At 50.4% G+C, this 25,873-nt stretch overlaps 1 protein-coding gene across 1 annotated transcript in view; it reads left to right on the top strand.

Annotated features, from left to right (window-relative positions):
- ABCA12 (ATP binding cassette subfamily A member 12) overlaps positions 1–25,873 on the top strand; it is a 151,027-nt gene that overhangs the window by 95,344 nt on the left and 29,810 nt on the right. The window contains exons 31-42 of the mRNA XM_060257069.1: positions 2,713–2,909; positions 4,278–4,438; positions 5,298–5,537; positions 6,177–6,312; positions 7,489–7,741; positions 9,271–9,357; positions 10,059–10,152; positions 11,146–11,273; positions 14,306–14,393; positions 19,109–19,214; positions 20,757–20,811; positions 23,132–23,309. Of these exons, the coding sequence (XP_060113052.1) occupies positions 2,713–2,909; positions 4,278–4,438; positions 5,298–5,537; positions 6,177–6,312; positions 7,489–7,741; positions 9,271–9,357; positions 10,059–10,152; positions 11,146–11,273; positions 14,306–14,393; positions 19,109–19,214; positions 20,757–20,811; positions 23,132–23,309 (1,723 nt within the window). The remainder of the gene's footprint in view (positions 1–2,712; positions 2,910–4,277; positions 4,439–5,297; positions 5,538–6,176; positions 6,313–7,488; positions 7,742–9,270; positions 9,358–10,058; positions 10,153–11,145; positions 11,274–14,305; positions 14,394–19,108; positions 19,215–20,756; positions 20,812–23,131; positions 23,310–25,873) is intronic.

The following is a 25,873-nucleotide window of genomic DNA, read 5'->3' as shown; positions in this document are numbered from 1 at the left end:
TTCGCAAAGCTCCCGTCATCCTTCATAATGGTGCCATCCACCAACACCCAAGGTGGCAGATGAGGAACCTCCGGGTCTCCCACTCACCATTGTGGACACTGTCCGGTTAGCCTGACTCCCTGTCAGTTCTTCCTTGTTCCTCAATGTGCTTTTCCATGCGGTCTTCAATAACAGGTCCTGCTCATTTATATGCCACAGACGTTCAGCTAACTGGCCTGTGATTTCCTGGCACTTGCCTGGATCCATTTTTCAAAACTGGGTTCCTGTGTGCTGCCTTTTCACTCCTTTGGAAGGAAGGCTAGTTAGAGTAAGGGCGGGGCTTTTTTTAGCAGGAATGCACAGGAACATAGTTCCAGCTGGCTTGGTGTCGGGTGTTGCCTAATATGCAAATAAGTCCCTGATGGGCTTTTTCTAAAAAAAAAACAAAAGCCCTGAATAAGGGTGCCTATTTCTGTTCTCCAAGACACACTTATTTACCGTGTCCTGGTGTTTTTTCTTTTTCTAATGACTAGCACACACATTAACTCAGCTAATGGTAGGATAGTTGCAGTCATCCATTATTACACAACTTTCTCTTTTAATTTACTGACTTGATTTATAGTCCTCCTTTCTCACCAATGACAACCCAAAGTGGTTTTTATCATTCTCCTTTCTGCCATTCTCTTGAGAAGGGAGCCAGGGGGGGGCTCATTTTGTTCTCCTCTCCTCTGTCTGATCCTCCCCACAGCCCTATGAGGTAAGTGAGGCAGAGTGTGTGTTGAGGAGAGTTTGGTGCAGTGGTTAAACATGAGGACTCTTATCTGGGAGAACCGGGTTTGATTCCCCACTCCTCCACTTGCAGCTGCTGGAATGATCTTGGGTCAGCCAGAGCTCTCTTATCTGGGAGAACCGAGTTTGATTCCCCACTTCTCCACTTGCACCTGCTGGAATGGCCTTGGGTCAGCCAGAGCTCTCTTATCTGGGAGAACCGGGTTTGATTCCCCACTCCTCCACTTGCAGCTGCTGAAGTGGCCTTGGATCAGCCAGAGCTCTTATCTGGGAGAACCGGGTTTGATTCCCCACTCCGCCACTTGCACCTGCTGGAATGGCCTTGGGTCAGCCAGAGCTCTCTTATCTGGAGAACTGGGTTTGATTCCCCACTCTGCCACTTGCACCTGCTGGAATGGGCTTGGGTCAGCCAGAGCTCTCTTATCTGGGAGAACTGGGTTTGATTCCCCACTCCGCCACTTGCACCTGCTGGAATGGCCTTGGGTCAGCCAGAGCTCTCTTATCTGGGAGAACCGGGTTTGATTCCCCACTCCTCCACTTGCAGCTGCTGAAGTGGCCTTGGATCAGCCAGAGCTCTTATCTGGGAGAACCGGGTTTGATTCCCCACTCCGCCACTTGCACCTGCTGGAATGGCCTTGGGTCAGCCAGAGCTCTCTTATCTGGAGAACTGGGTTTGATTCCCCACTCTGCCACTTGCACCTGCTGGCATGGCCTTGGGTCAGCCAGAGCTCTCTTATCTGGGAGAACTGGGTTTGATTCCCCACTCCGCCACTTGCACCTGCTGGAATGGCCTTGGGTCAGCCATAGCTCTCTTATCTGGGAGAACTGGGTTTGATTCCCCACTCCTCCACTTGCAGCTGCTGGAATGGCCTTGGGTCAGCCATAGCTTTGGCAGAGGTTGTCCTTGAAAGTGCAGCATCTGTGAGAGCCCTCTCAGCCCCACCACCTCACAGGGTGTCTGTTGTGGGGGGAGAAGATATAGGAGATTGTAAGCCGCTCTGAGTCTCTGATTCAGGGAGAAGGGCGGGATATAAATCTGCAGTTGTTGTCATGTGACAGTCTCCCAGCAAGTTTCCCTGGCTGAGTGGGGGTGTGAACCTGGCTTTCCCAATCCTAACCTGACACTCTAACCCACTACACCACCCTGGCTGCCTTCTCTATTTCTTTCTCCATTGGTTGGCTTTCATGGTGGGATTTCCCCCTCTAGCAATTCTATGGGGGGATTTATTCCTCTGTCCTTGTTTCTCTGACTCCAAGACCTCTCTGACCTCCAGTCACCCTGGATGTGCAATGTGAGAGGACATGGCTCCTCATGGGCTTTCCGCATGCTGCCTCCAGCTCAGTGGGCTCCCTCACTGGTCTGCCCCATCATGCCCACACATCCCCCATGGCCTTCCTTCTCCTTAGATGGCTGTTGTTTCCTGCCACCTTCTCAGTGACCAGATTTAACCCTAGCTGACCAGCCTAGCTGACTCATCAGCCCTTGGGAACGAGGGCACCTGAGCCAAGGGTTTTCCACTTCCTCTCAGCTGTCCCACGGGAGTGGATTTGGGATGCTCACCTGCCTGTCAGGGTGGTTGGAAGGACTGCAGAAAGATCACACATGCAAAGTGCTCTGCTGGGACAGACTCTGGGCCCACCTGGTCCAGCATCCTCTTTCTCTCAGTGGCCAAACAGGTCATAGCCTGAGAGATCTTTCCTCTCCCCCACTACACACACTCTGTTTTTTTAAAGAAATAAAAGACATCCATCCTGATGAAGAGAACTCAGAAGCTGGACTCTGCTGTGTGATTTCAATTGCTCTTAAAAACAGATATTAATATGACTTTTGTTATTAGATTTCCCTGTGGGCCACATGGCTACTCCTTTCTTTTGGTCTGTCTTTACTTCGTTGTTTGTAATATAACCAGGCCTTTCTTTCCTTTCCTGGGTGCCATTTTGAAGGACTCTGAAGGAGACCGGCTTGTACAACCATCGCCACAAGCTTGCCGGCTCTTTATCAGGAGGGATGAAAAGGAAGCTGTCGATATCAATTGCCCTCCTCGGAGGGTCAAGGGTTGTGATTTTGGATGAGCCGACCACGGGGGTTGATCCGTGCTCAAGGAGAGGCATTTGGGAGATCATATCGAAGAACAGAAAAGGTGACTTTCTTCTAGCTTTCTTTCAGGGAGGCCCCCAAAAGACTAGGATATCCCAGTCCTTTTGGGTTAGGGGATGGTGGGTGGTTTTGTGATGAAACTGTTGTGGCTGAGGAGGATTCAAACCGGGTGTCCCACCAGCTTAGGCCGTGGGACCTTCTTGGCCTCCTAGGTGGCATCATGAGCTCCCTCTGGAGGACCACTCAGAGCTCTGGCCAGGCTAAGAAAATAGCGGAGGCTGACATGACATAGCCAAGGCCCAGCCTGGCTCAGACAGGGGCTCTGCAGTCTAGGTAGCTGGTCTGTTGGCAGGCAGGCCCTGCAGAACCCTCCATATCGCTCCCTGCTGCCCCGTTGCCCAAAAGAGCCACGCCTCTTGGCCCTCCTGCCCCACCACTGCCTGCCGGGTGTCCTGCTCCCTTCTGCCTGGGAGGAATGTCCTGTGACCTCTGGGGCTGCCAGCCTCCAGCCAGATCTGGTGTGGCTTCTACAGAAAGAAAAGCATTTCCCCCAGTCCCAAATGCCCCCAATGGATCCTCTTTTTAAGTTGATCCGACTGAGGCGTGATGATACCTGTCCTGATTCTGGCTCCTGGTAACTTCCTCCCAATGCGCACTCCTGCTCAGGCCTGGCGCTAGGGCCGAGCCCTGTCCCCCCACCCCTCCTCTCCCACTTCAAGGGGAGCTGGCAAAAGACCATGGTCTCCTCCTGGCTCCCTTGGAAGCATTCGCATGAAGCACACACGGCCTTCTCCCACTTCAAAGGGAGCCAGTAATAAGAGACCACAGCCTCTTCCCAGCCCCCTTTGAAACAGAGGAGGGCCGGGCTGAGTGCAGTGAAGTGGCGACCCAGGCAGCTGCCCACGTCACCGACTCCCACACGCCCGCCCTGCCCCTGCTCCCCCCTGACAGGATGGATGTCGACTGCTCTCTTCGTAGATTCGGAGGAGCAGCACTCACTCACTCAAGGTTCAAATCCCTGCAGCCTGCCAATGGACCACCCAGAGGTTGTAGGGACAAGAGAAGTAGGAACCCACCAAGGACTGGGGAGGGGAATGAAGGGACGATGGAAGAAAAGCAATCTGTGGCTCTTCTGCTATTCTTGCCCTCTTATTGGGCTATTGTTGTCTCGTGCCCTCCTTCATCTTAAAGGGGCTACTGAGGCCCAGCATATCCAAGGGCCTCTCACTGGAGGGTGTGCACTGTTTCCTGAACGGGGCTAGTGGCTTCTGTCCCTGAAGAGACCTCTGGGCACAAACACAGGGACCCCCCCCCCCCTTTTGTTAGGTTGCCCTGCCTGTCTCCATCAGACCTTGTTTTGTGGCAGGACTTGTCTGTTGAATGTGCTGCTTCTCATGCTTTTGCCCCACAGGGAGAACAATCATTCTCTCTACCCATCATTTGGACGAGGCAGAAGTCTTGAGTGACAGAATTGTCTTCCTGGAAAATGGGGGGCTCAAGTGCTGTGGATCCCCCTTCTACCTCAAGGAGACCTTTGGTAGTGGATACCACCTGACGCTCACTAAGAAAAAGGTTTGTTCTCACAGAGACTCTCCTTGTTGTCAGCTACGTCTAATGAGTCGTGCCAGGCTGAGAGAAACAAGCCCTCCATTCCAGGATTGTGCTCACAGGGGTGAAACAGTGTCCACACACTGAAGGAGGAGAAATGGGGGTGGGGGTGGGGGGACAGACCATTGTCCCTGCCTGTCATCTCTGAGTCTTGATTAGCTGACAGATGGACAAGAAAAGCTGCATGTTTTAATTTCTTCTTTAGATTATGACTCAGTGCTTTAGCTTGCATTTCATTGTGTGATTTACTTAGCAAGACTTTGGTGTGCTCAAATGGTTTATTGGCTTTTATGCCTCATACCTCCCTTTGTGAGAAGCTCAGTCTCAAGGCCAAATGAGACGATGGCCCCACCCAGAGAGACTGACTTCAGGGGCCTAGCATTCCCAGGGGTGCCAAGGTCCAGTTCGGATCAGGATTGTGGTGGGAGAGGGAGGCCTTCAGCCTTCCTTTCTGCACCATCTCCCCAAGCCAAAACCGCCACAGTGTGTGTGTGTGGGGGGGTGTTATTTGCCTCTCTGGGGCGGGGCACTCGTGCTGCCTGAAACTTACGGCAAAGGTTGCATCTAGTTTGACTCTTAGTTGTTCAGTTTTTGTGCTTATGTTTGTGTTTCCTTGCTTGTGCCTGTGTCATGTTTGAAAAACTCTTTGCAAGAAAAGATTTTGAAAATAACTCTGGGCATATCTGTAGGTCTTCTTATGCCCCTGTAATCATTTCAGGAGGAATTTAGCTTTCTGCTTGGAATGGCAAGTCTGGGTAGGTAAAACTCTCACTGGGCTGTGATGTTGCGCCCTCCCCTCCCCTCCCCTCCCCCACATCTCCAGAGCCCAGCCTTCAACCTGGCTGAAGAATGTGACACCTCTGCCGTGACGGCCATGATCCAGTCTCACCTCCCTGCAGCCTACCTGAAGGAAGACATTGGGGGAGAGCTGGTCTACGTGCTCCCCCCGTTTAACAGCAGGGTGTCTCCAGCCTATCAGTCTCTTCTGAAGAGCCTGGACAACGGAGGAGCGAGTGACCTCCAGATCGGCTGCTATGGGATTTCGGACAGCACCGTGGAGGAGGTGAGCATCTAGGGCTCCTGAGACCAAGCTGTCAAACATCTGGCACGAATTCAGAAGTGCCCGAAGAGATGAACATGAAAGAGAGGGGGGGAAGCTTCTTTCTGGGTATCCCTTCCAGGTGAAAATGCCCCCAGGCCCCCCTTCCATGTAAGGGGTTCCCAGGGAGAGGGAAGTTCCCAGTGGGGCTGTGAGGGTCTTCCAGTTGTGCCCTCCTACCTTCTGCAGGATGCAGAGTGTGTCCAGTAGCACATGGGTGAGGTGAGGTGAGGTGCTGTGGGAGACCATTTTGCCCCCAGCACTGGCCCTGCTTTGGCTTGCAGAGTGTAATGGCTTACTGCTTGGAGTGCCTTGCTGAAAAGCAGGCAGGTCATGGTGCCACCAAGGCAGTCCTCTTAGGACATGGAAGCTGCTGTCTGAAGTCCCTTTTCCGAACACCTTCTCTGAGACTGCAGGGCAGTGTTCTCACCTCTGCTCCTCCCCGCCTCCCACTGAATCTCTGCCCGGATTGGGGCCCCTTGCACCTTCCCTCTCAGCAAAGGTCGTGGTGAAGTGGAAAGACCCTGCCGAAGGACATGAAGTGAGTTCATCCAAAGGAAAGGCCAATGGAAACCCAGATACCATGTGGCTTTTATTCCGCAGGTGTTTCTCAATTTGACCAAAGACTTGTCCAAAGGCGAACAAGCGGATTCAGAGCTGCCCCAAGAGGTCCCCGCCAGCTGCCCCCTGGAGAATGATGAGATGTCCGTGAACTCTGACACCTTCACAGAAAGAGACGGTATTGTTTTGCTCAAAATGAGGCCCCAGCAGGCAAAGGGCGAGAAGCCTTAAAGGAGGAGGAGGGAAAGGGTATTGTGAGGGAAGCCCCCCACGCAGAGTGTGAGGAGACAGACCCTCAGGAGTGCTTGCCCCCCTTGGCCCATCCACAAAGATGGCTGGCTCCTATCAGACCATTTCTCCCTTTTCCTACTTGCCTGAAACACGGAGCCTAAATTCTCTTAAGGAAAGGCTCAACGACAACAACAATGAAAGACTGGAAGAAATGGTGTATAGCGGAGTGGACAAACTGCGACTCGGGAGCCACATGTGGCTCTTTCACACAGATTGTGTGGCTCTTGAAGCCCCCACAACCCCATCCACCAGCTTGGAGAAAGCTTTTGTCGCTTTAAATCACTTCTCCAAGTCAAACTAAGTCAAGCTTGGAGAGTGCATATAAAGTTAAAATTGCTTTCTTTCCACCTCTCCCTCCCTCCCTCCCCATCTATTTCCTTCCTTCCTTGAAACTCTCAAACATCTGACATATATTCTATGTGGCTCTTACATTAAGCAAGTTTGGCTACTCCTGGTGTATAGTTTGACAATTTTCAAGAACAGATGAAGCAAAAAATTCAGAATATGTAAAAAAACTGGTTACTTCCCTAGTAGTTATCCCCTGCAGGCGAGCACCAAACTCACTAAAGATGGTGAGGGGTCTGGAGACCAAGTCCTAAGAGGAAAGGCTGAAGGAGCTGGGGCTGTTTAGCCTGCAGAGGAGACAACTGAGAGGTGATCTGTTCACCATCTTCAAGAACTTGAAGGACTGTCATAGAGAGGATGGTGGGGACCAATGTTCCCTCTAAGCTGCAGAGTCTTGTGAGCAAAAATTCTACTTTGTGAGCTACTGATATTAAAGTTGTGAGCTGCTGCAGAAATTATTGTGCTCTGGGGCCATTTTTCCTGAGCTAAGACAAAAATGTGTGAGCTGGAGGTAAAAATCTGTGAGCTAGCTCACGCTAACTCAGCTTAGAGGGAACGCTGGTGGGGGCTGTTTTCTGTAGCCACAGAAAAGCAGGTTTCCCAGAAAGCAGTGTAGAAACAGTCTGCTTCCCTCCCACCCCCCCCACACACACCGCTGTAATGTTCAAGGGTGGCGGTGAGTAAAGAGTATTCCTCTCATTCCTTTCCTGATCCACAGACCAGGCGCTGGTCAAGTCCAAGAAGCGGAACAACTTCTGCGTCTTGCTGAGGAAGGCCACAGCCTTGTTTGTGAAGAGGTTTCATCACACCCGGCGCAACGTGAAAGGCTTCATCGCTCAGGTCATCCTCCCCGTGCTCTTTGTGACGGCCGCCATGGGCCTTGGCACCCTGCGGACAGAGGTGGCCGAATACCCGGCCCTCCATCTCTCACCTTCCTTGTATGGCGACTCTGGCCAGGCGGACTTCTTTGGGTGAATATCCTCTCATATCACTGGGACAAGCATTTGCCTCAGTTGCCTTTTTTTGGGTGGGGGTGGGGAATAATAGCCTCACACTGGACAGTACTGGTACCCTAACGAGATATGTGTGTTAGGTAGGGCTATTTTTGTAGCAGGAGCTCCTTTGCATATTAGGCCACACACCCCTGATGTCGCCAATCCTCCAAGAACTTACAGGGCTCTTCTTGCAGGGCCTAGCGCAAGCTCTTGGAGGACTGGCTACATTAGGGGGGTGGCCTAATATGCAAAGGAGTTCCTGCTACCAAAAAAGCCCTGGTGTTAGGGGACTGGAGAACTGGAAGTGAAGGTTTGGGGCAGTGGAAGCAGGAGAGGGAAGGAATGTGGTGGGAAAGTATTCTGAGGAAATTGGCCAAGGGAGGTAATGCATCATTTCAGGCAAGAGGCTTACCTGAAGGGGGATTGCATTCAGGGAGGGACCATGGGGAAGGGGAGGGCTCCTTCTGGGGAAAGTCAATTGAATGGAAAGTGAATTTCCAGGAGGGCGGATCTGTGATGGAGTTGGGCAGCAAGGTAGTGGGTTCCAAGGCGGCTTCAATTCCTGTGGGGTGTGTGGGAGGTGGGGCAGCGCAGGGCCCAGCAAATCACAGGTTGCCCTGGTGTGCTCCCAGCGGGGATGCTACTGAGCATCTCCTGGCAGTTCTCAGTGGGAGCACCAGGCTTACTTCGTATCTCACAGCAGAATATTCTGCTCTGTGGCAAAAACAAATGGGCATGAAGTTCTTCTTGTTGCCAGTTTATACGCAAGTTTAAATTCACACCATTCATCTCTGGCAGTCTTTGCTTCTAGTTGCTTTCTCAGTAGTCAATATAATGGAGATTTTTGAAAGCAGAAATGGAAGTGCAAAAAATTGGAGAGAAGTTAGGCTAGCGTTAGAAAGGGGGTCTGTTTTGGTGATAACCAGGGTCACCCCAAATCAATACAATTAACTCTGAACCGCCCCCCCCCCCCCGTGGGCCCTGGCACAGACAAGGAGGTGCTGCCCCTCAGGCCTAGGGGGGCCCCCAACCTTCTGAAGCTGCTGCCACCTTTGGCATTTGGAGAGGAGGCGGTGAGCCCCACCCCAAAAGAGCTGCCACAGGGGGCGGAGCCAGACATGATCCCTCCCCTCTCATTTGGCTAAGTGATTACTGCAGGGGAATAAGGGGGAGGGAGGCAGAGAGGGGTGGGATTAAAAGCCCTTCTGAACAGTACTGCTGCACCTGCAGGATTCCTTGCAAATAAGCCATCTGAAGGTGACTGTTTCCAGGATCGTGGCCTCAGGTTTTCAGCAGGTTGGCATTTATTATAGAACTCTGAATGCAAGAATAATCTATGAACAAATGCTCATATTTCGGTAAAACTCTGCCATGTTTTACTGATCTTGGAGGCTGATGCATGGATCTGTTTCAAGCAGCTTTTCTCCTGCACTGTCTCTGAGGAAAATGTGGCTAACTATCTCCCATTACACCGCCCCCCCCCCACACTTTCTTTTTGAACTTAGGAACTATAACAAGAGCACTGAACCTTTAGTGGCTTCCTTACTTGCTTTCCCTGGAGTGGACAACACGTGTCTGAACAGAAGCAACCCGTAAGTACTTCTTCCCCATCTAGGATGTGCAAAGCACCCTAAGGATGAGCATGAGGTGAACATAAACCAGGAAAAGGCCATTCAGTTAGAACAGGGGTCCCTAACCCCCGGGCCGTAGACCAGGACCAGTCCTCAGCCTGTTAGCAACCGGGCGGCACAGGGCCTCACTGCTCCGCCCCCTACTGTGCTGCGTAGTGCCCCCCCACCCCCGCAGTGCCTTCTCCTATCTCCTTTCTTCACATTTTTAAGGCTTGGGAAGGGGTGCTGAAGTGCCGCCTTCTTGGGCTCTTTAAAGGCCAACCCCTCCCCCCCCACCAATCAGCTGATCGACGGGAAAAATGCGCAGAAGGCTGGGCTCCTATGCCCCTCTGGCAGCAGTGCCAGCTATTCAAGGGAGAAAGAAGGGATGGCTTTCCAAGGGGTCTGTGGCTGGAGGGTGGCTGCTTCTTCTCCATGGTTGGGGTGCCTTGGGGGCACCGACTGGACACAGTTGATCAGAACCTCTGAGCATGGCACTCCCTTCTGCCTCTGTGGTAATGTTGTTGTTCTGATGGGAATTTCCCGCCTTTCTGGCAAGGGCATGGGAAGCAGTCCATGTCAAGAGCAGCTGATACCCCTTGAGAAGCCTCACCTTCCATAGGAATTTGGCACTGTGTGTTGTCCGCATACCTGCCAGCCAGGTAACATCTGATTTCTTTCAGAGGGTGTTTCAAAGAAAAGGTACCTGGGGAGTGGCTCTCCAGTGGGAACCAGAGTGCCCAGTACTTTGCCTGCAACTGCACAGACATCAAACAGGTACTGACCCACCAGGTCTCCACGAGAGAAGGAGGTGATTGTGAAACCAGCTGCAGGGACTGGATGTTCTCAAGCACTGCTTCCCAGGGGAAGGGAGTAAACATTGGAACAGAAGCTGCATTTTCCTGAATCACATGTCCAGATCCCCCTTAGATAAGCTACGGAGCATCACTGATGGCCCCAGTGAAAGCCATTTCATGCCTGCCATCTCCCTTCCCCAGCAGCTGTCCGTGGTGTGAGCAGATTTGCTCCTTTGTTGTGTGAGAAGAGTTCACAGAAGCCACAGAGCCCAGAGATGCTGCCCAGTCCTGCGCAGAGAAGAGGCTGCTGCTGCCTCCACACACCAACAAAGCCGGATCTCCTAGCTTTAAAGGGCTCTGCAGCCCAGTCCTACCATCACCAGCCCTGCACTTCTCAGAGCAAAGAGAAAACCCAAGGGCAGCACTTGTGGGGAGGGAGCAGGCGAGACAGGCAGCATTTTTTACTGCCAGTTTGGTGTAGCAGTGAAGCGTGGACTCTTATCTGGGAGAACCGGGTTTGATTCCCCACTCCTCCACTTGCATCTTCTGGAATGACCTTGGGTCAGTCATAGCTCTCGTAGAAGTTGTCCTTGAAAGGGCAGCTGCTGTGAGAGCTCTCTCAGTCCCACCCAGGGTGTCTGTTGTGGGAGGAAGGAGGTAAAGGAGATTGTAAGCCGCTCTGAGTCTCTGATTCAGAGAGAAGGGCAGGATATAAATCTGCGATTCTTCTTCTTCTCAACAAACACAAGTGGCAGAGCCCAGGCAAAGGGAGGCAAGGCAGCAGCTCTGTTGTCGCATGGCTAATCCTAGAGACAGGGAGTTCCTGGCCCTTCGGGAGAGAAGCCCTGGGGGCAAAGGGGCTCTCCGCCCGGAACAAGCCCCAGTGTGAAGTCGGTCACAGTGAATCCATATGTGACTGGCTCTTCATATGTGTAACGTGTATGTTAAACATTTTATTATCTTCTTTTTTCAGACTTGCCCACAGGTGGATTTTACTCCTCCTCACAAAAGAACTTTCTCATCCCGGACAATTTACAACCTTACTGGGCATGATGTGGAGGCCTACCTTCTCATCACGGCCAAGGAGTTTGTGCAGAAGAGGTACCAGCAACACTTCCGCCCTCTGTCCTCACCAACCCTCGCCCTCTCCTGGATCCTCTTCAATGTTTGAGCCCCACCCCATTTTTATACCGCTCTGTACCGTTGCCCAGTCATTGCAGTTAATTTATAAGTGACACCTGCATATGTTCACAGTGGGAGGGCTTCTAGTGTCCTGGCCCCACTGGTGGGCCTCCTGATGGCACCTGCGGGTTTTGGCCACTGTCTGAACACAGTGGATGGGCCATTGGCCTGATCCAACAGGGCTTCTCTGATGTTCTTATGTCTGGGGCAGTGATGCTCTGTATTCTTGGTGCTTGGGGGGGGGGCACAGTGCGAGGGCTTCTAGTGTCCTGGCCCCACTGGTGGACCTCCTGATGGCACCTGCGGGTTTTGGCCATTGTCTGAACACAGAGTGTTGGACTGGAGGGGCCATTGGCCTGATCCAACAGGGCTTCTCTTATGTTCTTATGTGACACAGAGTGTTGGACTGGATGGGCCACTGGCCTGATCCAACAGGGCTTCTCTTATGTTCTTATGTGACACAGAGTGTTGGACTGGATGGGCCATTGGCCTGATCCTACAGGGCTTCTCTTATGTTCTTATGTGACACAGAGTGTTGGACTGGATGGGCCACTGGCCTGATCCAACAGGGCTTCTCTGATGTTCTTATGTCTGGGGCAGTGATGCTCTGTATTCTTGGTGCTTGGTGGGGGGGGCATAGTGCGAGGGCTTCTAGTGTCCTGGCCCCACTGGTGGACCTCCTGATGGCACCTGGGGTTTTTGGCCACTGTGCGACACAGAGTGTTGGACTGGATGGGCCATTGGCCTGATCCAACATGGCTTCTCTTATGTTTGAGGCAGGGCTTAGATCCAAAGGTGCTTTTGCACCACTGTAATGGCTCTTACACTAGAGGAACAGCACTCCCACGAGAGTTGAGGGAGAAGTTGATTTTTGATGATTTCCTCCTCCCACTGCAGTCACCCACTTTGCCCCCTGCACTCTTTGTGAGGGTCTCCTCCCCCCCCCCCCCAAGCAGAATCCCCCGGGAACTGCAGAAGGATGCAGGAAGTCTCGGTCCAGGCTGTTCACTACACTCATGGTACTTCAGATCCAACCTCAAGCCATTTGGATGTAACAGCAAGCCGTAGTTAGTCATTCCAGGAACAGGCTTCAAAAGTTCTTGAGCTCTTGCCCTCTCCTTTCCCCACCAACGGGAACTCAAAGCCTCCACTTGCCCTACAAACCAGAATTTTTCTGTTTTGTCCAGACCAGACTAGTTGACACACAATGTTTTTCCCCCTTTGGTTGGAATCCTCAGCCAGATTCAAACTGCGGCTTGGAATCCTGATTTGTAGACAAGAGAACAAACACTCACTCACTCACACTCCCTCTCCCTCTCCCTCCCTCTCTCTCCCTCCCTCGCTCTCTCTCTCTCTCTCGGGCTTTCTCTCTCTCTCTCTGTTGTTGGTAAGTCTCCAGTTATGCTTTCAGACTAGGGTTGGTGAACTAGAGCCGGTGTGACCTGTGCTTTGTCATGATGTTAGAATCATTGATATGTTGGTTGTGGTGTGTGCAGAAATTCATGGACAGCCATTATGCAAGTAAGCGTGCCTGAGGTTTGTGAAGGCCCAAGCCTTTAGGCCTCTCTAGGATCCAAGGAAGTGGACGCTTGGCTTTTCTGAAGAAGTGACTGCAGGACTCCCCAAAGCTCCTCCCCCTTTGGCTAGTCTTTGAGGTGTTCCTGGACTCTGGCTCTTTTCTGCTGCTACAGACCGACTCACAAGGCAGCCGCCCATCTGGATCTTGCTTTTCTTGCATAATCCTCAAAACATACATTCCATTTTGATGGAATGCTTAGAAATGACAGGTATACAGACTGTGTTTCCAAACAGTCAGAGGAGAGAAATTAACTTCCTGCGGCTCACGGCTTTCCTGACTCTGCTGCATGTTTGAAATGTACCGTACACAATGTAAGACACCCAGCGAGCCACACAAACACAGGGCATTCATCATCAGCTACCTGGTTGGCAGCTCTGTGTGTGTGGTGTGCAGCCCACATGGCCCAGATGCCACAAATCTGCTCTGCAATGGGGGGGGGGGGCGGGTTCCAGCAAGGAACAGTTTTGTCACAATGGCGGCCTCTAGCTTCAGCCTCTGTCTGGAGGAGGAATCTATCAGGGGCTTCTAGCCTTGACGATTCAAAGACACGATTCACATTCAAGGGCAGTCTCTCTGCATCCCAGCACTGATGGGAACTATCAGAGGAGACTTCGGCCTCCTTGCCCTGCTGGGGGGCCTTCTGGGAGCATCAGGTGAGCTGCTTCATGCAACAAAATGATGGACTAGATGGCCCATTTGGGTAGTCCAACATGGTGGCCTGGCCAGAAGGAAGACTTCAAGCCATTCATGCAAGACTCTCTGAATGGGACCTGGGGTTGGATGCTAGAGGAAAGGAAGGAGGAGAAGCGAAGAGATTGGCGCTTCTCTTGGCAGTACCTATACTGGTTCTCCCCAATACCCGTCGGTCTTTCTGTCTATTACTGATCTCCTCCCTAATAAACCCAGACAGCTAATAACCCTTTCTGGCCTCCACCCCAAGCTGGCTCTCTGAGGAGCACTAAGAAAAGAAAGAGCGCAGCTGAACCTCTTTCATGCTCCTTTCATCCTTTTAAAATATTCAGTTTAAATATTAAATATTCAATAAATGTTTTCATTGTTGGTTCTTGTTCTAAATTGGTCCCAGTATCTGATTCCCCAGTGCCTGCTGGTGAGTGTCATCTACCAGGCTATTATTTACCTGTAAGAGTCAGTGGAGGCAGAGGAGACCAGGGGGTCCTGTGCAGAGGAGGTGCCCTCTGTGGCCATGAGGAGGAAAAATACAACCAATCAACTCCCCCTCGCCCACCCCAGTCACCTCCCATGCCACTGCTGTACCTGCCTCTCCGGCAGAAATTGATTTCTTACAGGGGAGCTCTAAATGGTGTGGTTTGGGGCAGTGTACACTTCCTCCCATGCTTTTCCCTCTTTCCAGGTATGGTGGTTGGAGTTTTGGGATGCCTTTGACGAGTGACCTCCAGTTCGATATCAACCCTGTGCCTGCTAACAGAACGCTGACTAAGGTAAGCTCTGGAGGGTGCCTTTGTGTTGTAGAATCATAGCACCATCAAGTTGGAAGGGACCTCCAGGGTCATCTAGTCCAACCCCCTGCACAATGCAGGAAACTCACAAACACCTCCCCCTAAATTCACAGGGATCTTCATTGCTGTCAGATGGCCATCTAGCCTCTGTTTAAAAACCTCCAAGGAAGGAGAGCCCACCACCTCCCAAGGAGGAAGCCTGTTCCACTGAGGAACCACTCTAAACTCACAAACCCCTCCCCCTAAATTCACAGGATCCTCATTGCTGTCAGATGGCCATCTAGCCTCTGTTGAAAAACCTCCAAGGAAAGAGAGCCCACCACCTCCCAAGGAAGAAGCCTGTTCCACTGAGGAACCCCTCTAAACTCACAAACACCTTCCCCTAAATTCACAGGATCTGCATTGCTGTCAGATGGCCATCCAGCCTCTGTTTAGAAACCTCCAAGGAAGGAGAGCCCACCACCTCCCAAGGAGGAAGCCTGTTCCACTGAGGAACCACTCTAAACTCACAAACGCCTCCCCCTAAATTCACAGGATCGTCATTGCTGTCAGATGGCCATCTAGCCTCTGTTTAAAAACCTCCAAGGAAGGAGAGCCCACCACCTCCCAAGGAGGAAGCCTGTTCCACTGAGGAACCACTCTAAACTCACAAACACCTCCCCCTAAATTCACAGGATCCTCATTGCTGTCAGATGGCCATCCAGCCTCTGTTTCAAAACCTCCAAGGAAGGAGAGCCCACCACCTCCCGAGAAGGAAGCCTCTTCCACTGAGGAACCACTCTAAACTCACAAACACCTCCCCCTAAATTCACAGGATCTGCATTGCTGTCAGATGGCCATCTAGCCTCTGTTTCAAAACCTCCAAGGAAGGAGAGTTCACCACCTCCCAAGGAGGAAGCTGTTCCACTGAGGAACCGCTCTGTCAGGAAGCTCTTCCTAATGTTTAGCCGAGAACTCTCTTGAGCAATAAATGCAAGTGTTTTGATTTCCATGCTAAGTATTATTAGCAGCCCTTTTGATTCTACAACCTGTATAAAATTGAGGCTTTGACCACACTCAAGGATATTTCGTAACAGTTACTTCACAGTTCCTACAACGGGGACTTTTAGCACTTATATCTAATATGGTCAGTGTGTGCACCCCCATCATATGGACACACACATGTTGCATGGTCCAGTGGGTGTAAGGAGTTATAGCTGTACTCCTCAAAAGCACAACATGAAAATGGTTAGACTTGAGCTTCACTCCTTTTCACAACCATTAGAAAGAAAGTTGACAATGCCCAGGCTAGCGGTGGAGTGAGCACAACTGAGGAAAAACAAAGAAGGGAAAGAAACTTAACCCAAAAACTGGAGTAAGAAACCTGGAAGGTTAATATGCAATTAAAGGGGCAAACATTAAAAACAAAGTGTAAAATAAACCAACATACATGTATTTATTATAGAAAACTAAAACCGTTTAAGGGCCCATCTGTGACCACAACTGAGCCAAAAGCAGAAAATAATGAAAGACTGCGGCCATTTTATTTAGCTAGATGGCTTAATTTAGCTAGTTTCGGCATGCAGGTTTTAAACAGAAGCATCACAAGTTGCTGGGCCAAGTTTTTTGAACTTCTGTATTTTGTGATTTTGCGCTTTGACATTGTGAGTCAAAGTGGATTAGGCAGCGCTGAGGCAATGCAATCCGTAGGGTGGGGCATCTAGGATGAAGGACAGAACTGGGGTTACAGAAATGGGAAACAAAGCAAGACCATGGAGTTGGCTTTGGGAGGGGAAGGGCTCACCGAGGAGAATCTCCACCTCTCCTCCTCCCCAGTCCCAAGGGCAGCAGCCCCCTTTGCCTCCTGCCTTGGCTTGTGCCCGACCTTGAGACCAGCTCTGCTCAGGGGTCCTGGGGCTGGCCCTTCTTGCTTCGGCTGTGAGGCCCGCTGATGTCCGTGGGACCTTGTCGGACACAAACCCCAAGCCATGCTGTTGTGCTCAAAAGCTCCCTCCCTCCCAAGAGGCAGATGGGAAACAGATGCTGCATGGCACTGAATGTAAAACATGGCCAGTGAGAAAGAAACCCACACCAGTAAGGGTCTGTTTGCTTTCTGATGCAACGTGGCAATGAGAATCCATTTAAATATTGAAGCATTTCAGAAAATACAGTACATTCCTGGGGATTACCTGTAGGGAAAGAAATCCATCCTGAAACTGGTGGGATGTTGAATTGCAATTTATCTCAATTCCTCTGCTCTGTTTCACACCAGCCAGCCTTTTCTCTTCCCACGCAAACCCCCCCCCCCATCTCTGCTGCATTAGAAAGCAAGCTGGGACTTATTTATTATTACTGTTATTAAATTGGATTTTTTAAACCACCCTCCCCAATAAAAACAGAGCTCAGGGCAATGGACAATAATGTTCATAGTTAAAGCAAATTAATACAATGAAACACCATAATTAACAGATGGCACTAAAAGTACTAGTAGTGCCGGAGCCTTGCGGGAAGGCCAGGAAGGTGGAACAGCCTCTGTCCTCAGCTAAATACCTGGTGAAACGTCTTCGCCTTACAGGCCCTGGGGAACTGTGTCAGGTCCCACAGGACACAGATGTCATTTAACAGAGTTCCACCAGGTTGGTTTTCCACCCTGGCTCTGGTTGTGGACAGCCAGATATCAGTAGATGACCAATAGATTCTACCCACTGAGCACAGTGCTGTTCTAGGGGTGTACTGGGAGAGGCAGTGCCAAAGAAATGTGGGTCCTGGGCCCTAAAGGGCCTTAAAGGTCAACACCAGAACCTTGAACTGGATCTGGTACTTCATCAGAAGCCAGTGCAACGCACACAGCACAAGCTGAATGTGAGGACCTCACATTTTATGATGAATGAGAGATGAAGTCCCCAGGAAGTATTTCAGGGCTTTCTTTCCCACTGCACCTGGCCTGTTTTGTACTGCCTTTTCTTCTTCTTTTTTGTACCAATATCCATTTCATAACAGAAATCAGTGAGTAAAGTAATACTTAGATGCTGCTGCCTATATTGTTGCCTGACCCAGAGATGGGGGGGGAGGGGAACGCTTCTCAAGACACCCTCCACTTCTTTGAAGGTGTAGCCCCTCCACAGTCTACCTTCAAGTGCGGTTCTGTTTGCCATGGAACTCCATAAAAACAGACATTTCATGTTTATAGTTCTTCTATGCTGTCATGTAGCTTTTTGGAAGGAGATTTCAGTGTTCCGTTTCACAATGGTGCCAGATTATGACTATGAGTTACTCACTTTTCTGGAAGTGCAGCGCTTCCCCTCACAAGTGGGATGGAGCCAGGTTAGCAGAAGGTGCTCTTTCAGCCCTTCCTGACCCCACATACCTGGACAACTGTATGAGCTGGAAAGGCTCATTCTCAGCTAAAACTGGGGGCTCACTTTCAACCCCATCCTTTGCATGTTTGCTCAGAAGAGAGCCCTGTTGAGTTAAATTGAATGTATCCTCAAGGAAGCCTGTACAGCCGTAGGGTCGGATCCCACGGAAGGTTTCCACACTCACAACAATCCTTGCATGAAAAGAAGCAGCCCTCAGAACTCCTCCTCGCTGTCTGCTCTATATCACGTGGAAACCGTCACATCCCTTTGGTGTAGTGGCTAGGAGAGCAGACTCTAATCTGGGAGAACCGGGTTTGACTCCTCCACATGCACCTGCTGGTGTGACCTTGGGCTGCTCACAGTTCTCTCTGAGCTGTTCTCTTAGAGCTCTGTCAGCCACACCTACCTCACAGAGTGACTGTTGTGGGCAGTGTTCCCTCTAAGATGAGTTAGCGTGAGCTAGGTCAGAGTTTTTTAGCCTCCGGCTCACACATTTTTGTCCTAGCTCAGGAAGGAGGGCACCAGAGCAAACTAATTTAAGCAGCAGCCAGATCGCTCACTCACAACTTGAATGCCAGGAGCTCATGAAGTAGAATATTTGCTCACAAGACTCCACAGCTTAGAGGGAGCATTGGTTGTGGGGCGAGGAAGGGAAAGGAGATTGTAAGCTGCTCTGAAACTCTGAGTGAAGGGCAGGGTATAAATCCAATCTCTTCTTCTTCTTCCCCAGAGCAGAGCCTAGGAAGAGAGCCCCCAGGCCCTCCTCCTCCTTCCAGTCACCCCCAGCACCCCCCACTTCTGCCTGCCTTCCAGCCCTCCCACATCCCCAGGTGCCTGGATGTTCTTTTCCTGATGGTCCTGGGTGGTGTGTGGCATATCACCCCTAGGCCTGCCAGAGGAGAGCCACAATTCTGCACCCGCTGTGTGTCTTTCCCTGCCAGCAGACTGCAGGGAGCTTGGTAGTGGTGGGCCCTTCCAGAGACATCTGCCTTTCCTGACACAGCCTTGGCCCAGGGCATCTCTCCTGGTACAGTTTCAGACAACATCAGCTCAGTCATGCCAACCACCTCTTACACATTCCCCTGTTCCTTACTTCATTGTTTCATTAAAAACGGAAGCCCTGTGTGGTGCCTTCCTATGGCATGGATGTCAGCAAATTTGGCATGAACTCTCAGAGGGGCCTCTTGTTGGAGCCTGGGGGGGGGGGAGCGGGCAGGGGCCAGACTTTTGGAGTGAACCTGAACATCCAGACTTAACGGTTCAAAGAAGATCCCCATCTTCCACCTCCCCCAAGTAAATCATCACCCAGTCCACCTAATTCCCCCCTGTTTTGTTTTTGCCTCTGGAATGTCCACGTAGGTCTGGTATAATCCAGAAGGGTATCACAGCCTCCCAGCGTACCTGAACAGCTTGAATAACTTCATTCTCCGAGCAAACTTGCCAAAGGAGAAGTCCTCCAACTACGGTAGGTGTCTCACAGCCCTCGGCAACCCTGTTTGCCCTGTCAGGCCAAGAGGTCTTGGTTTCAACAAGGGACGTGCATGAACCTCATTTTCACATTTTGGTTTGTGGTTCGTGGCTGAACCACAAATCAAACCGTGAATGAATACCCTGGTTCACAAACCGAACTGGTTCATATCAGTGTGTGGCCCTGTTTTCTGCTTGCCATTTTGGTGGGGAGCAGAAAGCGGGTTGTGAAATGGCTCGGTGCCTTTTCAACCCTCTGCTCTTCACAAACCTCTACAGGCTGCCTCAAAATTTGTGGAGAATCCCCCGGGGAGGCCTGCAGGCTCCAACCAGTTAGGGAGCCCCGGAACAGACCTGGTCTGAAGACTGGATGGACTATGGCCAGGGTGGGGTTGGTGGATGGGAATGAAGACAGACACACCGGATGGGACGTCCTCCTTGACACCTGTCAGGCTGCCCAAGCCCTTTCTGGCTTTGACACATAAATGACAGCTTAAGAACTCTTGAAATGGGCAGATCAAAGCTGTCCGTCCTTTCAGCCGTTTGAGACAGGTGGCAATCCTGCCTTTGAGGTCTGACTTTGCCATGGTAGACTTAAAAAGGCACATAAAAGAGCTTTTCCTCCGCTGTCACTAAGCAAATCATAATGGCTTTGGACTTATGTATATTGTGCTGCTTCATCTTCCAAGCCTCCAAAAATATGTATTGAAATGGAAATTTTGACTTCTAGCCTAAGCTGCAGTCAAGAGAAAATGGCTTTATAGTGGAGCATTAACAGCTTAGGCAAACGGCATCGCCTTTATTTTGGAGAGAAGGAAAAGCTTTCTAGTTGTTTGTACTTCATTGTTACAGACTAAAGTTCTTTTCCCGCTCATCAGTAGAGTGTGTGTGTGTGGGGGGGAAGCCATAGCATTTAAGGAGAAACTTTTCTTTCCAAGGAACCGTGGGAGGCATCCTGCTGCTCTGTCTCTTTTCTCCTCCTGTTCTTCCAACTGCCTAAACAGGCCGGAGGCCTCCTTTGAAAAGGTCACCTGCAAGACATGAAACAACACGAGGCATTTCTTTTAAAGAAACGTGTCCCTGAAAGGGTCCCCTCTGGGTGGAATTTAAGCACCAGCCTTGTTCCCAACGTGTCTTCAGTGCAGTCCCACATGGAAACTGCGCATGAACAGGCAGCCTGGGTGTGATTAGGCCTGCGCATCTGCAATTCCCATGTATATCCACACTGAAGACACTGCATGAACAACAGTTACAGGCACGGCTTTTGGGGTAGAAAAAGCCCAGGGTGAACTCATTTGCATATTAGGCCACACCCCTTGATGTCACCATTGTTTCACCTGGGAGAGGGCAGCCTGCTCCAATTCCCACCATGGGAAGACTTTGTGCTGCAGAGACATGTCTGTGTCAGGTGGGAGCCCTGACGGTCCTTGGAGCCCCCCCCCCCCCCGATTCAGAACAGGGGTACATAAACTGAACAAAGATCAGACTGACAACCCCTGAAAAACACACCCTTCAACAAGTATGTTTGTTCTTTGTTTAGGTATTTCTGTCGTTGCTCATCCCTACCCTGGCGGAGAGAGTCAGGAACAGCTCATGTAAGATGCTGCTTTTAGCCTTCTTCTGTCTAGAATTTAACGGGGGGAGGGGGGGCAAAAGCACTGACCAGTCTCTGATGATTCTGGAGCAGCCCAAAGATGGCATAGCCTGCCATTCCGTGACAAATTTGGCACTAGAATTTCATTATAGTGATATACCATTGTAACAGGTTCTCCAAATGTCCAGGAATTTTTAAAGTAAAGAGATGCTTTATTTCCTTCTATCTCTACAAAGGGAGGGGATTGAGACTTACTTAAAAAAAGGAAAGTTGAGACTTCAGAAAACCTGCTACCTCTATTGTTACAATGATATATTGCTATAATGATATTCTAGTAGGGTTTTTTTTTAACAAAAGAAGCCCCTGCCCCTTTTGCTGGGGGAAAGGAAGTGGCTGCCACAGGGTCAGTAAGAATGGCTTTCATGTGCACTAGAAAATCCAAATTTTCTCACCCACACAGCAGCTATCCAGGCTTTACAATGATTTTTCCAGCTCTGGATTAACTATTAAGCAAAATTAGGGCACCAAGAGTAGGGGGGCACCACGGAGTTTTTTCAGCTAACTCTCGTGCCCTTAACTCTTTCACTGCCACACTCGACTTGTGGGCTTGATAAAATCATGGACTCGATTAAACAACAGAATTCAGACTTGTATGAATCCACTTTTCTGAGTGTTTGGCTTCCTTATCTGGAATATCTTGCCTCTAATAAGCCATTTATTATGGTAATCATTAGAGTGCCTGAGTTTTATATTATACTGATAATTGGTCAATTTGTCATGTATTTTTCTTTAATCTTTTTAGTTGTATAAGCTATCCTTGTAACCCATCTCATTGATACTTAGTCTAAGTCTGTTGTTTTCATAACAGATCCTTTCATGTAACTTCATAATTCTTAATAAAGTTTAAGTTTAAAAAAATTATCTATCGGCCATCCTGAACTCAGCCTACAGGGGCCTGGCACACGCCAGCAATCCCTGAACTACCAATTGAGAACTGTGGCGAGTTTGGGAGGGAGGGATGGTGGCTGAGTGGTAGAGCATCTGCTTGGGAAGCGGAAGGTCCCAGGTTCAATCCCTGGCATCTCCAACTAAAAAGGGTCCAGGCAAATAGGCATGAAGAACCTCAGCTTGAGACCCTGGAGAGCCACTGCCAGTCTGAGGAGACAAGACTGACTTTGATGGACCCAGGGTCTGATTCAGTAGAAGGCAGCTTCATACATTCATATGTTTATAGGGGAGGGATGGTGGCTCAGTGGTAGAGCATCTGCTTGGTAAGCAGAAGGTCCCAGGTTCAATCCCCGGCATCTCCAACTAAAAAGTGTCCAGGGAAGCAGGCGTGAAAAACCTCAGCTGGAGACCCTGGAGAGCCACTGCCAGTCTCAGTAGATGATACTGACTTTGATGGACCAAGAGTCTGATTCAGTACAAGGCAGTTTCATGAGGAAGGGCTGTGTGGGTGGTTCAGTGGTAGAGCACCTGCTTGGTAAGCAGAAGGTCCCAGGTTCAATCCCCGGCATCTCCAACTCAAAAGGGTTCAGGCAAGTAGGCCTGAAAAACCTCAGCTGGTGACCCTGGAGAGCTGCTGCCAGTCTGAGGAGACAAGATTGACTTTGATGGACCAAGGAGGGTCTGATTCCGTAGAAGGCAGCGTCATATGTGGGAGGGATGGTGGCTCAGTGGTAAGCAGAAAGTCCCAGATTCAATCCCTGGCATCTCCCACTAAAAAGGGTCCAGGCAAGTAGGCGTGAAAAACCTCAGCTTGAGACCCTGGAGAGCCATGACCCTGCTCAGTGGTAGAGCATCTGCTTGGGAAGCAGAAGGTCCCAGGTTCACAGTCCCCAGCATCTCCCACTAAAAAGGGTCCAGGCAAGTAGGCGTGAAAAACCTCAGCTGGAGACCATGGAGAGCTGCTGCCAGTCTGAGAAGACAAAACTGACTTGGATGGACCCAGGGGGGTCTGATTCAGTGGAAGGCAGCTTCAGATGTTCATATTAGGGGAGGGACAGTGGCTCAGTGGTAGAGCATCTGCTTGGGAAGCAGACGGTCCCAGGTTCAATCCCCGGCATCTCCAACTAAAAAGGGTCCAGGCAAGTAGGCGTGAAAAACCTCAGCTGGAGACCCTGGAGAGCCGCTGCCAGTCTGAGTAGACAAGACTGACTTTGAGGGACCCAGGGGGGTCTGATTCAGTAGAAGGCCGCAGCTTCATATGTTGCTGTGATGACTACTAGATCAAAAGGGTCAAAATGAACATTAGGAATAATATCTGTAAAAGGACAGAGGGCTCCATACTTATGTGGGGCCAAACTGCTTCCCTCCCCCAGGCTGAGCAGCCTGCTGGACATCATCGTCTCCATGTCGGTCCTGATTGGCTACTCCATCACCACTGCCAGCTTCGTGCTCTACGTGGTGAAGGAGCACCAGAACAAGGCCAAGCAGCTGCAGCACATCTCCGGCCTCGGGGTGACCACCTACTGGGTGACCAACTTCATCTACGACCTCGTAAGTAGCCGATCCGCTCCACCTCTGGGGACGGGCAGTCTGGAAGCTGCAGCACCAAGCAGAAAGTTCAGGGTGATGATAGTGAACTTACATTGGTCTCTTGCAGGGGCTCCTTTGCATATTAGGCCACGCACCCCTGATGTACCAATCCTCCTGGAGCTTGCAGCAGGCCCTGTACGAAGAGCCAGTTTGATGCAGTGAGAGCCAGTTTGTAGTAAGAGCCAATTTGGTGTAGTGAGAGCCAGTGAGAGCCAGTTTGGTGTAGTGGTTAAGTGTGCAGACTTTTACCAGGTTTGATTCCCCACTTCTCCACTTTCAGCTGCTGGAATGGCCTTGGGTCAGCCATAGCTCTGGCAGAGGTTGTCTCTGAAAGGGCAGCTGCTGTGAGAGTCCTCTCAGCCCCACCCACCTCACAGGGTGTCTGTTGTGGTGGAGGAAGATAAAGGAAATTGTGAGCTGCTCTGAGATTCAAAGTGGCAGGCAGGATATAAAGCCAATACCTTCTTCTTCATCTTCTTCTAAGAGCCCTAGAAGCTCTTGGAGGATTGGCTCTAACAGGGGATGTGGCCTAATATGCAAAGGAGTTGCTGAAACAAAAAAGCCCTGATCTTTTGTCTGTGAAATGTCTAATGGTTTTATTTTTTAAGAAAATTATATCTATTTGACTAATACTGCAAGCTGTTTTGAGCTCCTCAGGAAGACAAGCAGCTAATGAATCTTTTAGAGAAATACCTATTCTTGCTCCTTCTTGTCCTGCCTCCAGTATCCTGACTCCTATTCCCCAGGGATGGAAAGCAGATGTGCCCCAGAATGAGCAGCGGAACAGACACCCAAAAGTGGATGCTGCATCTCTTTCCCTTTCCCAGAGCTTTCCATGAAAGGCTACTTTGGAGGAGTTTCAAAGGCACGATGGATTAGAACAGTCCTTAAATCCCCTGATGCTTTAGGCACGAGGTCTTCCTTCCAGGTTGTCTGTGTAGAAATCTGCACGTTCCTCCCTCCCCCCACCCCCCAATCACGTCTCCCTCGCAGTGAAGTAAATCGGATAGAATCTGACACACAAAGGCTCAGGACAACAATTGCCTGCAATAGCAGCAGAACTGAACCCACCCGGGCTGGAATCCTCACACCATCCCTACTAATTGTGGTGATAATGATGATCTTCATAGGACACGCAAACTTGGAACAAGGGCATTTTAGAACAGTTAGAAGGCCAGACATCAAAGTGGGCGCTAAAACAGTCTCTTCTCTTTGTGCATAAAGCTCGGCACATTTATGAAAGACCAGAGTGCCATTCCGGTCAGGACTTCAATATATTCCTCACTTGTAAGCACACACAAAAAGCCTTTAGGTTGAATTGCAAAGAGGCGGAGAGGAAAAGACAGCCTTAAATGCCGTCCAACGGTATGCATTTTGCTAAGAGTTCTGTGTAATGGCTACGGCTGCCGTGGCAGCTCCCACATAAAAGTTCTGCTAAGATGAGAGCAGGGCAGAAAACAGTTCTTACATTTTAAAGCAGCTCTTTCTCTGGAAATATATTTTCTGTCGGAATTACTACACATTTTTGAGGGGGGAAATGGAAGCAGGGGTTTTTTGTTGTGATTTTTGTCTATTCCACACCCCCTCAGTCGCTGCAATTTTGCAAAAATACAAGTATTTTTATAGAAATGGAAAACATCTGACAGATTCAAGCAGTGATTAGTGTTTTGAGGGGGGAGAAAGTAAGTTTGAGCTCAGCACCATAAGACTATATCCAGCTTTGGACTGCACTGCTTCCTTCCATCCTATCGGAGTGGTTTTTCTTTCCTCCAGGGGAAAATCCTCAGGGGTTGACACTCCTGCCCCTGCTTGGGGGGACATCTGCAGCCCCACGGCTATGTTTAGTCAGAAAACCCCCCTGGGTTATCCCTGTGCCTCCTCATCTCCCGCAGGATGCGTGTTGTCTGACACCTGGCCTTCAAATTCAGCCAGAATAGTGGGCGTCTTGCAAGGCTTGCCAGTCAGGCAGAAGGTGGTGTTATCAGTGGTGAATGTAAAGTATTGTCCATGTTCTAGTGAGACAGGACGATATCGGGGTTCTTCTGGAAGAAGAGAATCCAGGCTCCTTGTCTGGTAGTGGGAAGTGCTGCCATTTACAGCCACCCCTCATGGGGTTTTCAAGGCAAGAGACGTTCAGAGGTGGCTTCCCGTGGGTGGCCCCTGCATCGTGACCAGGGTTCCCACTAAGCTGAGTTAGTGTGAGCTAGCTCACAGTTTTATAGCCTCCAGCTCACACATTTTTTTGTCTTAGCTCAGGAAGGATGACCCCAGAGCACGATAATTGATGCAGGAGCTCACAACTTTAATGCCAGCAGCTCACGAAATAGAATTTTTGCTCACAAGCTTAGAGAGAAGGTTGGTCACAACCCCAGTGATCCTTAGTGGTTTCCCATCTGAGTCTGACCAGGGCTGGCCTTTTAAGACTTGACGAGATTGGGGAAGCCTGGACCATCTTAACCTCTTTTCATTTCACAGCGGTTAATTCTTTCCGAAAGAGCCCCCTGGTGCAGAGAATGGTAAAGCTG

This window comes from Heteronotia binoei, chromosome 16 (genome assembly GCF_032191835.1).
Source record: "Heteronotia binoei isolate CCM8104 ecotype False Entrance Well chromosome 16, APGP_CSIRO_Hbin_v1, whole genome shotgun sequence".
Lineage (NCBI taxonomy): Eukaryota > Metazoa > Chordata > Lepidosauria > Squamata > Gekkonidae > Heteronotia > Heteronotia binoei.
Note: the sequence above shows the minus strand (reverse complement) of the source record. Positions and strands in the feature narration are given on the sequence as shown.